At 44.4% G+C, this 12,500-nt stretch overlaps 1 protein-coding gene across 1 annotated transcript in view; it reads left to right on the top strand.

The window, feature by feature from the left end:
* The window catches only part of LOC123990943 (neurobeachin-like), a 77,039-nt gene extending 67,324 nt beyond the window's left edge, over window positions 1-9,715 (top strand). The window contains exons 3-6 of the mRNA XM_046291979.1: window positions 1,784-1,904; window positions 5,118-5,218; window positions 8,235-8,330; window positions 9,590-9,715. Of these exons, the coding sequence (XP_046147935.1) occupies window positions 1,784-1,904; window positions 5,118-5,218; window positions 8,235-8,330; window positions 9,590-9,715 (444 nt within the window). The remainder of the gene's footprint in view (window positions 1-1,783; window positions 1,905-5,117; window positions 5,219-8,234; window positions 8,331-9,589) is intronic.
* The last annotated feature ends 2,785 nt before the right edge of the window (window positions 9,716-12,500 follow it).

Consider the following 12,500-nt stretch of genomic DNA (forward strand, 5'->3'; position numbering starts at 1 on the left):
CCGATACACATTGCCTGTGAGCATCAGAGGTGATCCAGCTGCATATACACCTCGAGAAAGATATTAATCTACGTTCCTCCGTTGAGTCAAAAACATTTATGAATCCAGGAGGACCATGAGCTATCGATAAGGTGTCTGATTCATCATTTACACCTTGAATAGAAGTAGAGGGACTTTTGTCAGAGGTTGCTTGTTGTGAGCACGGAGGGAACTTTATGCACTTGGCCAGATGATTCTGCATCTTTGTTGCATTCTTCACATATGATTTGGCACAATATTTACAAAAATGTACACAGCGTTTCCTTCTACATTAGCTGCAGTGAAATGTCTCCACACATCAGATAGTACCCGTGGCAGTTTCCTGTAAAGATTAGAAAAACATGAGTAAAAAACCCAAATACAATTCCATGTACAAATAAATAGTTCAGCAGTTAAATTAAACAACTCCTTTGTAAGATACATGTTTTAAAATGAAACATGTATGGAAACAGGTGAATTAACACTTCTCAGTTAGCAGGCTCAAGCAAGCTAAAACCCACATGGTAGCAAACACTGACTAGCAAATTGTTAACAAGTTAGAAATGATTTACTATTTATTAACAAAAAATCATGTATGTCAAATAAAATATATTCACCCCACCCAGTATTGTAATCAAAACTTACCAGAAAGCATGTAGTCCTTGGCTCAGACAGTGTAATAGTGTGGGCTCAATAGCATCTCATTAGTGTGCAAGATCTTGAGAATCAGCTGTACATGTGATGGAAGAGTACACTGTGCATGCAGAGGGTTGCAATTCCCCAAAATATGCCACAAGACCTAGAATTTGCCTTATGTGTATCCCTACAAAAAAGGTTCACTGTTACAAGCTACATTTTTAGCAAACTTTAAAAAAATGAATTTAAGCAAAATTCCCAGGCTTAACTTCCCAGGCTTAACTTCCCAGGCTTAGCTTCCCAGGCTTAGCTTCCCAGGCTTAGCTTCCCAGACTTAGCTTCCCAGGCTTAGTTTACCAGGCTTAGTTTACCAGGCTTAGTTTACCAGGCTTAGTTTCCCAGGCTTAGTTTCCCAGGCTTAGCTTCCCAGGCTTAGCTTCCCAGGCTTAGCTTACCAGGCTTAGTTTACCAGGCTTAGTTTACCAGGCTTAGCTTACCAGGCTTAACTTCCCAGGCTTAGTTTACCAGGCTTAGCTTCCCAGGCTTAGCTTCCCAGGCTTAGCTTCCCAGGCTTAGCTTCCCAGGCTTAGCTTACCAGGCTTAGCTTCCCAGGCTCAGCTTCCCATGGAAAATTTTCCGGAAATTTCCCAGAAGGTTTCCGACCCTTTGCAACACTGTATGTGCCATGGAATCGGTGGAACTATTTTGCAATAAATGTTTTGGTCCTTAATTTCAAAATGTTGGGAAAGTTATCAGAACTTAACAAACCTAATCAACCATGAATGATTTCACATTATTCCCAGTATGCGACAGACAATGAAAGGTAGTTGAATGAAAAGCAGCAAGGTCACACCAGATCCTCTGCAGTATTAGACGTTTCTCCAGGTGCAAGTTCAATACTGTCCACTAGGGGCAACGCCAGCGCATATTACCATCTAGTAGGCTGGCGGCTTGTTAGCGTGGCGGGGGATAGAGGAAGAGCTTAAAGTGCCACTGCTCTGAGGATCCTAGTTTCAATCCCAGGGGTGCTAGGTACTCGTTTAGTTCCCTTACAAATCCCCTTACAAATGTTGAATACTGCAGTGAGACCTTTAGATCAGAAATGGTTCTGTTTGTGTTGTGTCACCAGGTGTGGTCCATGTTCACAGCCATCCTGAGGAAGAGTGTGAGGAACCTTCAGACCAGCACAGAGGTGGGCCTCATACAACAGGTCTTGTCCAAGCTGAGCTCTGTGGATGACATGATCGCAGGTAGGCGAACACACACACACACACACACACACACACACACACACACACACACACACACACACACACACACACACACACACACACACACACACACACACACACACACACACACACACACACACACACACACACACACACACACACACACACAGAAAGTGGTATAGAATATAATAGTCAATTGACCTCCAAGCTAGACTGACTAGACATTACTAGACATTACTAGACATTACTAGCCCAGACTAGACCAGACCAGACTAGACCTGACCAGACTAGACTTGACCAGACTAGACCAGACTTGACCAGACTAGACCAGACTAGACATTCCTAGCCCTGACTAGACATTCCTAGCCCTGACTAGACATTACTAGACCTGACTAGACATTACTAGACATTACTAGACCTGACTAGATATTACTAGACCTGACTAGCCTTGACTAGACCAGACTAGACCTGACTAGATATTACTAGACATTACTAGACCTGACAAGACCAGACTAGACATTACTAGCTCTGACTAGCCCTCACTAGACATTACTAGCCCTGACTAGACTTGACTAGCGCTGACTAGACATTACTAGCCCTGACTAGACATTACTAGCCCTGACTAGCCCTCACTAGACATTAGTAGGCCTGACTAGCCCTGACTAGACTTGACTAGCCCTGACTAGACATTACTAGCCCTGACTAGACATTACTAGCCCTGACTAGACATTACTAGCCCTGACTAGACATTACTAGCCCTTACTAGACATTACTAGCCCTGACAAGACATTACTAGCTCTGACAAGACATTACTAGCTCTGACAAGACATTACTAGACCTGACTAGACCTGACTAGGCATTACTAGACCTGACTAGCCCTGACTAGACATTACTAGACCTGACTAGCCCTGACTCGACATTACTAGCCCTGACTCGACATTACTAGCCCTGACTCGACATTACTAGCCCTGACTCGACATTACTAGCCCTGACTCGACATTACTAGCCCTGACTCGACATTACTAGCCCTCACTAGACATTACTAGCCCTGACTCGACATTACTGGCCCTGACCAGACATTACCAGCCCTGACTAGGCATTACTAGCCCTGACTAGACATGACTAGACATGACTAGACCTGACTAGACCTGACTAGACCTGACTAGCCCTGAGTAGGCATTACTAGACATTACTAGCCCTGACTCAAAATTACTGGCCCTGACTAGACATGACTATCCCTGACTAGACATGACTATCCCTGACTAGACATGACTAGACCTGACTAGACATTACTAGACCTGACTAGACATTACTAGACCTGACTAGACATTACTAGACCTGACTAGACATTATTAGACATGACTAGACATTACTAGCCATGACTAGCCCTGACTAGCCATGACTAGACATTACTATCCCTGACTAGACATTACTATCCCTGACTAGACATTACTATCCCTGACTAGACATCACTATCCCTGACTAGACATTACTATCCCTGACTAGACATTACTATCCCTGACTAGACATTACTATCCCTGACTAGACATTACTATCCTTGACTAGACATTACTATCCCTGACTAGACATTACTATCCCTGACTAGCCCTGACTAGACCTGACTAGCCCTGACTAGACATTACTATCCCTGACTAGCCCTGACTAGACCTGACTAGCCCTGACTAGATCTGACTAGACCAGACTAGACCTGACTAGACCTGACTAGACCAGACTAGACATTACTAGACCTGACTAGACCTGACTAGACATTTCTAGACATTACTAGCCCTGACTAGACATTACCAGCCCTGACTAGACATTACTAGCCCTGACTAGACCTTCCCATGTCTGGAAGACACTGCCATCAGACACACATAACTGCACCACATATCACACTTTCACAAAAAACTTGAAGACATGGCTAAAGGTCAATCAGATTTGTGAACATAATCCCTAGCTGTGTATTGTCGCTTTCCATGTTGTCTGTAGCTTGTGAGGTGTGGAAACACGCTTTTATGGATTTTGTCTTGTAGCTTTTTGTTCTGTCGGTATGCTACGTCTTGCTTGTTCTATGTTGTTCTGTCTGTATGCTACGTCTTGCTTGTTCTATGTTGTTCTGTCTGTATGCTACGTCTTGCTTGTTCTATGTTGTTCTGTCTGTATGCTACGTCTTGCTTGTTCTATGTTGTTCTGTCTGTATGCTACGTCTTGCTTGTTCTATGTTGTTCTGTCTGTATGCTACGTCTTGCTTGTTCTATGTTGTTCTGTCTGTATGCTACGTCTTGCTTGTTCTATGTTGTTCTGTCTGTATGCTACGTCTTGCTTGTTCTATGTTGTTCTGTCTGTATGCTACGTCTTGCTTGTTCTATGTTGTTCTGTCTGTATGCTACGTCTTGCTTGTTCTATGTTGTTCTGTCTGTATGCTACGTCTTGCTTGTTCTATGTTGTTCTGTCTGTATGCTACGTCTTGCTTGTTCTATGTTGTTCTGTCTGTATGCTACGTCTTGCTTGTTCTATGTTGTTCTGTCTGTATGCTACGTCTTGCTTGTTCTATGTTGTTCTGTCTGTATGCTACGTCTTGCTTGTTCTATGTTGTTCTGTCTGTATGCTACGTCTTGCTTGTTCTATGTTGTTCTGTCTGTATGCTACGTCTTGCTTGTTCTATGTTGTTCTGTCTGTATGCTACGTCTTGCTTGTTCTATGTTGTTCTGTCTGTATGCTACGTCTTGCTTGTTCTATGTTGCTCTGTCTGTATGCTACGTCTTGCTTGTTCTATGTTGCTCTGTCTGTATGCTACGTTTTGCTTGGTTGGCTAAAACCTGCACTAGCCCAGACTAGACCTGACTAGACCTGACTAGACATTACTAGCCCAGACTAGCCCAGACTAGACCTGACTAGCCTTGACTAGACCTGACTAGACATTACTAGACATTGCTAGCCCTGACTAGACCTGACTAGACATTACTAGACATTACTAGACATTACTAGACCTGACTAGACCTGACTAAACATTACTAGACATTACTAGCCCTGACTAGACATTACTAGACCTGACTTTTTTCTCCCTATGTATGTGTGTGTGTGTGTGTGTGTGTGTGTGTGTGTGTGTGTGTGTGTGTGTGTGTGTGTGTGTGTGTGTGTGTGTGTGTGTGTGTGTGTGTGTGTGTGTGTGTGTGTGTGTGTGTGTGTGTGTGTGTGTGTGTGTGTGTGTGTGTGTGTGTGTGTGTGTAGATCTGCTAGTGGATATGCTGGGGGTGATGGCCAGCTACAGTATAACAGTGAAGGAGCTGAAACTTCTCTTCAGTATGCTGAGGGGAGACAACGGTATCTGGGTGAGTTAACCTGGGGGGGTGACGGAGGCTGTGTGCAGCTAAGCTGTTTTGTGTTGGGCTGGGTTGCGTGACTATCTGTGGGGAAGCTGGACTGGGTGAGACAACGTTGAAGGGCTGTGTGTAGGCTGATTTGAGGGCTGAAAGGAGGTGAAAGGAGGCTGAAAGGAGGTGACATTGTGGTGTGGAGAGGGGGATGAGGGGAGAGGTCCAGTGTTCACAGACAGTTATTTAAAGATCTACAGCAACAACAGTACTCCTCCCTCTCTCCCCCCCTGTCCTCCTCAACACCATCTATCTATCCATCCATCTGTACCTCACCCTGTCCCCCAATTTCTCCTCTCCTGGTTGCCCTAGCAAATGATCATCCCTATTTCTGCTCTCCTTCAATCCCTCTATCCTTATTCACCTTGTCCCCTCCATCTGTGTCTCTCCTCCTCCTCTCTTCCTCTCCTCCTCCTCTCCTTCTCCATCCCTCTATCCTTCTTCAACAAGTATCCTACATCCCTTTCTCCTCATCCTCTCATCTCCTCCTCCTCTCTACCTCCTCTCCTCCTCCTCCTCTCCTCTCTTCCTCCTCTCTTCCTCCTCTCATCCTCCTCCTCTCCTTCTCCATCCTTCTATCCTTCTTCACCTTGTCTCCTCCATCTCTCTCTCTCCTCCCCTTCCCCACACTGTGACATCATGTATACAGCAACAAAACCCTCACCCCTCCATCTCTCCTTCATCTCTCCTCCATCTATCTCTCTGCCATCTCTCATTAATCTCTCTTCCATCTTTCCTTCATCTCTCCTCCATCCCTCCTCCATCCCTCCTTCATCTCTCCTCCATCCCTCCTTCATCTCTCCTTCATCTGGCCTCAATCTTTCCTTCATCTCTCTCCATCTCTCCTTTATCTGGCATCCATCTCTCCTCCATCTCTCCTCCATCTCTCCTTTATCTGTCCTTCATCTCTCCTCCATCTCTCCTCCATCTCTCCTTTATCTGGCCTCCATCTCTCCTCCATCTCTCCTCCATCTCTCCTTTATCTGGCCTCCATCTCTCCTCCATCTCTCCTTTATCTGGCCTCCATCTCTCCTCCATCTCTCCTCCATCTCTCCTTTATCTGGCCCTCATCTGTCCTCCATCTCTCCTTTATCTGGCATCCATCTCTCCTCCATCTCTCCTCCATCTCTCCTTTATCTGGCCTCCATCTCTCCTCCATCTCTCCTCCATCTCTCCTTTATCTGGCCTCCATCTCTCCTTTATCTGGCCTCCATCTCTCCTTTATCTGGCCTCCATCTCTCCTCCATCTCTCCTTTATCTGGCCTCCATCTCTCCTCCATCTCTCCTCCATCCCTCCATCTCTCCTTCATCTGGCCTCAATCTTTCCTTCATCTCTCCTCCATCTCTCCTTTATCTGGCCTCCATCTCTCCTCCATCTCTCCTCCATCTCTCCTTCATCTCTCCTTCATCTCTCCTTTATCTGGCTTCCATCTCTCCTCCATCTCTCCTCCATCTCTCTTTTATCTGGCTTCCATCTCTCCTCCATCTCTCCTTCATCTCTCCTTTATCTGGCCTCTATCTCTCCTTCATCTCTCTCCATCTCTCTCCATCTCTCTTTCATCTCTCCTTCATCTCACCTTCATCTCTCCCCTTCATCCCTCCTCCCTCTCCTCTCCGGGGATAGATTTGTTATGGGGTTGCCATGGTATTGATAAGCTGTTACCAGAGGCAGGCAGAGGTGATTGAAAGCTTATTGAGCCAATAGGGTTGTTGTAGGGCCGATGATGCCCCACTGTGGTATTCTCCTATCCTCATTCTGTGTCTGTGATTTGTTAGGAATGTCACAAACTCCCCTGATTCATCTAACTTCTTCCTGTTTCATCCTGTCCTCCTCTTCTCCCTGTTCTCCACTCCTCTTCTCCTCTTCTTCTCCCTCCTCTCCTCCTCCTTTCCTCTCCTCCCTCTTCTCCCTCCACTCCTCTTCTCCTCTTCTTCTCCCCCTCTCCTCCTCCTTTCCTTTCCTCCCTCTTCTCCCTCCTATCCACCTCTCCTCTTCTTCTCCTCCTCCTTTCCTCTCCTTCTCTTCTCCTTCCCCTCTTCTCCCTCCCTCTTCTCCCTCCTATCCTCCTCTCCTCTTCTTCTCCTCCTCCTTTCCTCTCCTTCTCTCCTCCTCTTCTCCTTCCCCTCTTCTCCCTCCCTTCCTCTTCTCCCTCCACTCCTCTTCTCCTCTTCTTCTCCCCCTCTCCTCCTCCTTTCCTTTCCTCCCTCTTCTCCCTCCTATCCACCTCTCCTCTTCTTCTCCTCCTCCTTTCCTCTCCTTCTCTTCTCCTTCCCCTCTTCTCCCTCCCTCTTCTCCCTCCTATCCTCCTCTCCTCTTCTTCTCCTCCTCCTTTCCTCTCCTTCTCTCCTCCTCTTCTCCTTCTCCTCTTCTCCCTCTCTTCCTCTTCTCCCTCCACTCCTCTTCTCCTCTTCTTCTCCCCCTCTCCTCCTCCTTTCCTCCCTCTTCTCCCTCCTATCCTCCTCTCCTCTTCTTCTCCTCCTCCTTTCCTCTCCTTCTCTCCTCCTCTTCTCCTTCCCCTCTTCTCCCTCCCTTCCTCTTCTCCCTCCTATCCTCCTCTCCTCTTCTTCTCCTCCTCCTTTCCTCTCCTTCTCTCCTCCTCTCCTCATCTTCTCCTTTTCCTCTTCTCCCTCCCTTCCTCTTCTCTTCTCCTTATCCCTCTCCCTCTCTGATCCTTCTCTCCTCTCCTACTCCTCTCCCCCTCCCCTCTCATCCCCTCTCCTCTCCATTCCTCACCCCTTCTCTCCTCTCATCACTCCCTCCTCCTCCTTCCCCCCCCTCACCTCCTCCTCTCCTTCTCTCTCATCACTCTCTCCTCTCCTCCTCTCCTCTCCCACTCCTCATCTCCTCTCTCATCACTCACTCCTCTCCTCCTCTCCTCTCCCACTCCTCATCTCCTCTCTCATCACTCTCGTCTTTCTACTTCCTCTCCTCCTCCTCTCCCCTCCCCTGCTCCGCTCTCCCATCCACCTCCAGCCTAGACATTCTATCAAGTTGTTGTCTGTGTTGAACCTGATGCCTCAGAGACACGGTCCAGACACCTTCTTCAACTTCCCTGGTCGCAGTGCAGCGGTAAGACACACACACACACCTGTCCATGTTGTGTAGTGATCGCCTCCCTTCCATATATTCGAAGCCAAGTAATACACACAGACATCCTAAACAGATGAATAGTCATCTCATTTCACACAGACATCCTAAACAGATGAATAGTCATCTCGTTTCACACAGACATCCTAAACAGATGAATAGTCATATCGTTTCACACAGACATCCTAAACAGATGAATAGTCATATCGTTTCACACAGACATCCTAAACAGATGAATAGTCATATCGTTTCACACAGACATCCTAAACAGATGAATAGTCATATCGTTTCACACAGACATCCTAAACAGATGAATAGTCATATCGTTTCACACAGACATCCTAAACAGATGAATAGTCATATCGTTTCACACAGACATCCTAAACAGATGAATAGTCATATCGTTTCACACAGACATCCTAAACAGATGAATAGTCATATCGTTTCACACAGACATCCTAAACAGATGAATAGTCATATCGTTTCACACAGACATCCTAAACAGATGAATAGTCATATCGTTTCACACAGACATCCTAAACAGATGAATAGTCATATCGTTTCACACAGACATCCTAAACAGATGAATAGTCATATCGTTTCACACAGACATCCTAAACAGATGAATAGTCATATCGTTTCACACAGACATCCTAAACAGATGAATAGTCATATCGTTTCACACAGACATCCTAAACAGATGAATAGTCATCTCGTTTCACACAGACATCCTAAACAGATGAATAGTCATATCGTTTCACACAGACATCCTAAACAGATGAATAGTCATATTTGCATATCGTTTCACACAGACGAAGAGTCATTTTTCAACCAGGTAAAAGAGACAGTTGTTTGGTGCTAGGTTCCTGTCGGTGACTTGATAGACTTGTGATTGTGATTGGCAGATGATGTGTTGTCTGTGATTGTGATTGGTTTATGATGTGTTGTCTGTGATTGTGATTGGCAGATGATGTGTTGTCTGTGATTGTGATTGGTTTATGATGTGTTGTCTGTGATTGTGATTGGTTTATGATGTGTTGTCTGTGATTGTGATTGGTTTATGATGTGTTGTCTGTGATTGTGATTGGTTTATGATGTGTTGTCTGTGATTGTGATTGGTTTATGATGTGTTGTCTGTGATTGTGATTGGTTTATGATGTGTTGTCTGTGATTGTGATTGGTTTATGATGTGTTGTCTGTGATTGTGATTGGCTGATGGTGTGTTCTGTCTCCTCTCCCAGGCCATAGCGTTGCCTCCCATCGCTAAGTGGCCTTACCAGAACGGCTTCACTCTCAACACCTGGTTCAGACAAGATCCCCTCAACAACATCAATGTAGACAAGGACAAACCATACCTCTACTGGTGAGAACTACAACCTAACTCAACCTAACCGCAACCTAAACTAACCTCAACCTAACTCAACCGCAACCTAAACAAACTTAACTCAACCTATCCTCAACCTAAACTAAACAAAATTACCCTTAACCTAACTCAACCTAAGCTCAACCTAAACTAACCTCAACCTAAACTAACCTCAACCTAAACTAACCTCAACCTAAACTAACCTCAACCTAAACTAACCTCAAACTAAACTAACCTCAAACTAACCTCAACCTAAACTAACCTCAACCTAAACTAACCTCAAGTAACCTCAAACTAAACTAACCTCAACCTAAACTAACCTCAACCTAAACTAACCTCAAGTAACCGAACCTCAACCTAAACTAACCTCAACCTAAACTAACCTCAACCTAAACTAACCTCAACCTAAACTAACCTCAAACTAAACTAACCTCAAACTAACCTCAACCTCAACTAACCTCAAACTAAACTAACCTCAAACTAAACTAACCTCAACCTAAACTAACCTCAACCTAAACTAACCTCAACCTAAACTAACCTCAAACTAACCTCAAACTAAACTAACCTCAAACTAACCTCAAACTAACCTCAAACTAAACTAACCTCAAACTAACCTCAAACTAACCTCAAACTAAACTAACCTCAAACTAACCTCAAACTAAACTAACCTCAAACTAAACTAACCTCAAACTAAACTAACCTCAAACTAACCTCAAACTAAACTAACCTCAAACTAAACTAACCTCAACCTAAACTAACCTCAAACCAAACTAACCTCAAACTAAACTAACCTCAAACTAACCTCAAACTAAACTAACCTCAAACTAACCTCAAACTAAACTAACCTCAAACTAAACTAACCTCAAACTAAACTAACCTCAAACTAAACTAACCTCAAACTAAACTAACCTCAAACTAAACTAACCTCAAACTAAACTAACCTCAAACTAAACTAACCTCAAACTAACCTCAAACTAACCTCAAACTAAACTAACCTCAAACTAAACTAACCTCAAACTAACCTCAAACTAAACTAACCTCAAGTAACCAAACCTCAAACTAACCTCAAACTAAACTAACCTCAAACTAAACTAACCTCAACCTAAACTAACCTCAAACTAAACTAACCTCAAACTTTACTAACCTCAACCTAAGTACGTTCATCTCTAGGAGACAGAACTGAGGTCTGAGGTCTTGGCTGATTTTTGGGGGATTTTCCCATGATGTCAGGCATAGAGGTACTGAGTTTGAAGGTAGGCCTTGAAATACATCCACAGATACACCTTCAATTGACTCAAATGATGTCAATTAGCCTATCAGAAACTTCTAAAGCCATGACATCATTTCCTGGAATTTTCCAAGCTGTTTAAAGGCACAGTCAACTTAGTGTATGTAAACTTCTGACACACTGGAATTGTGATACAGTGAATTATAAGTGAAATAATCTGTCTGTAAACAATTGTTGGACAAATGACTTGTGTCATGCACAAAATAGATGTCCTAACCAACTTGCCAAAACTATAGTTTATTAACAATGCCTGTGCCATTAAACCCCTACAACTCATCCAGAACGCCGCAGCCCGTCTGGTGTTCAACCTTCCCAAGTTCTCTCACGTCACCCCACTCCTCCACTCTCTCCACTGGCTTCCAGTTGAAGCTCGCATCCGCTACAAGACCATGGTGCTTGCCTACGGAGCTGTGAGGGGAACGGCACCTCAGTACCTCCAGGCTCTGATCAGGCCCTACACCCAAACAAGGGCACTGCGTTCATCCACCTCTGGCCTGCTCGCCTCCCTACCACTGAGGAAGTACAGTTCCCGCTCAGCCCAGTCAAAACTGTTCGCTGCTCTGGCTCCCCAATGGTGGAACAAACTCCCTCACGACGCCAGGACAGCGGAATCAATCACCACCTTCCGGAGACACCTGAAACCCCACCTCTTTAAGGAATACCTAGGATAGGATAAAGTAATCCTTCTCACCCCCCTTAAAATATGTAGATGCACTATTGTAAAGTGACTGTTCCACTGGATGTCATAAGGTGAATGCACCAATTTGTAAGTCGCTCTGGATAAGAGCGTCTGCTAAATGACTTAAATGTAAATGTTAAATGTAACAAGAAATGTATGGAGTGGTTGATAAATGAGTTAAGTGTCTGTATATTTCTGACTTCAACTGTAGATAGCATGTGATTACTGCTATTTGGGTTGTTTTTCCCAATAAAATAAGAATAAAAATAAAATGTCAAAAAATTAAAACGTATTGTCAGGGGCCAGTAACATAAACACCTGCTATAACACCTCCTAAACTGTATATGCAACCAATACACTTTGATTTGATTTGAACCTAACCTAAATATCACCTAACCTCAAACTAACTTTAACCTAATCTTAATCTAACCTAACCCCAACCTCCACTTAATCTTAACCCTTGTGTTGTTTTAAGAGTATAATATATATATATGACTCGCCACTATGTTTAACAGCAGAGAAAACCCCTTAAATTGTATTTTTCCATCTTGAAATTGTTTGACTTTTCCTCAACATTTAGAAAAAGTCTCCTTTGTTCACGAAGACACCACAGCGATTGTCTTAAAGGTCATTTTTGACCCGGCCGTTATAAAAGAATTTACACACCACAAAAACCACAAATACACACACACACACACACAGCCACACTCACACACACACACACACAGCCACACACACACAGCCACACACACACACAGCCACACTCACACACACACACACACAGCCACACACACACACAGCCACACACACACACAGCCACAC

The sequence above is a fragment of the Oncorhynchus gorbuscha genome, linkage group LG02 (assembly GCF_021184085.1).
Source record: "Oncorhynchus gorbuscha isolate QuinsamMale2020 ecotype Even-year linkage group LG02, OgorEven_v1.0, whole genome shotgun sequence".
Taxonomy (NCBI): domain Eukaryota; kingdom Metazoa; phylum Chordata; class Actinopteri; order Salmoniformes; family Salmonidae; genus Oncorhynchus; species Oncorhynchus gorbuscha.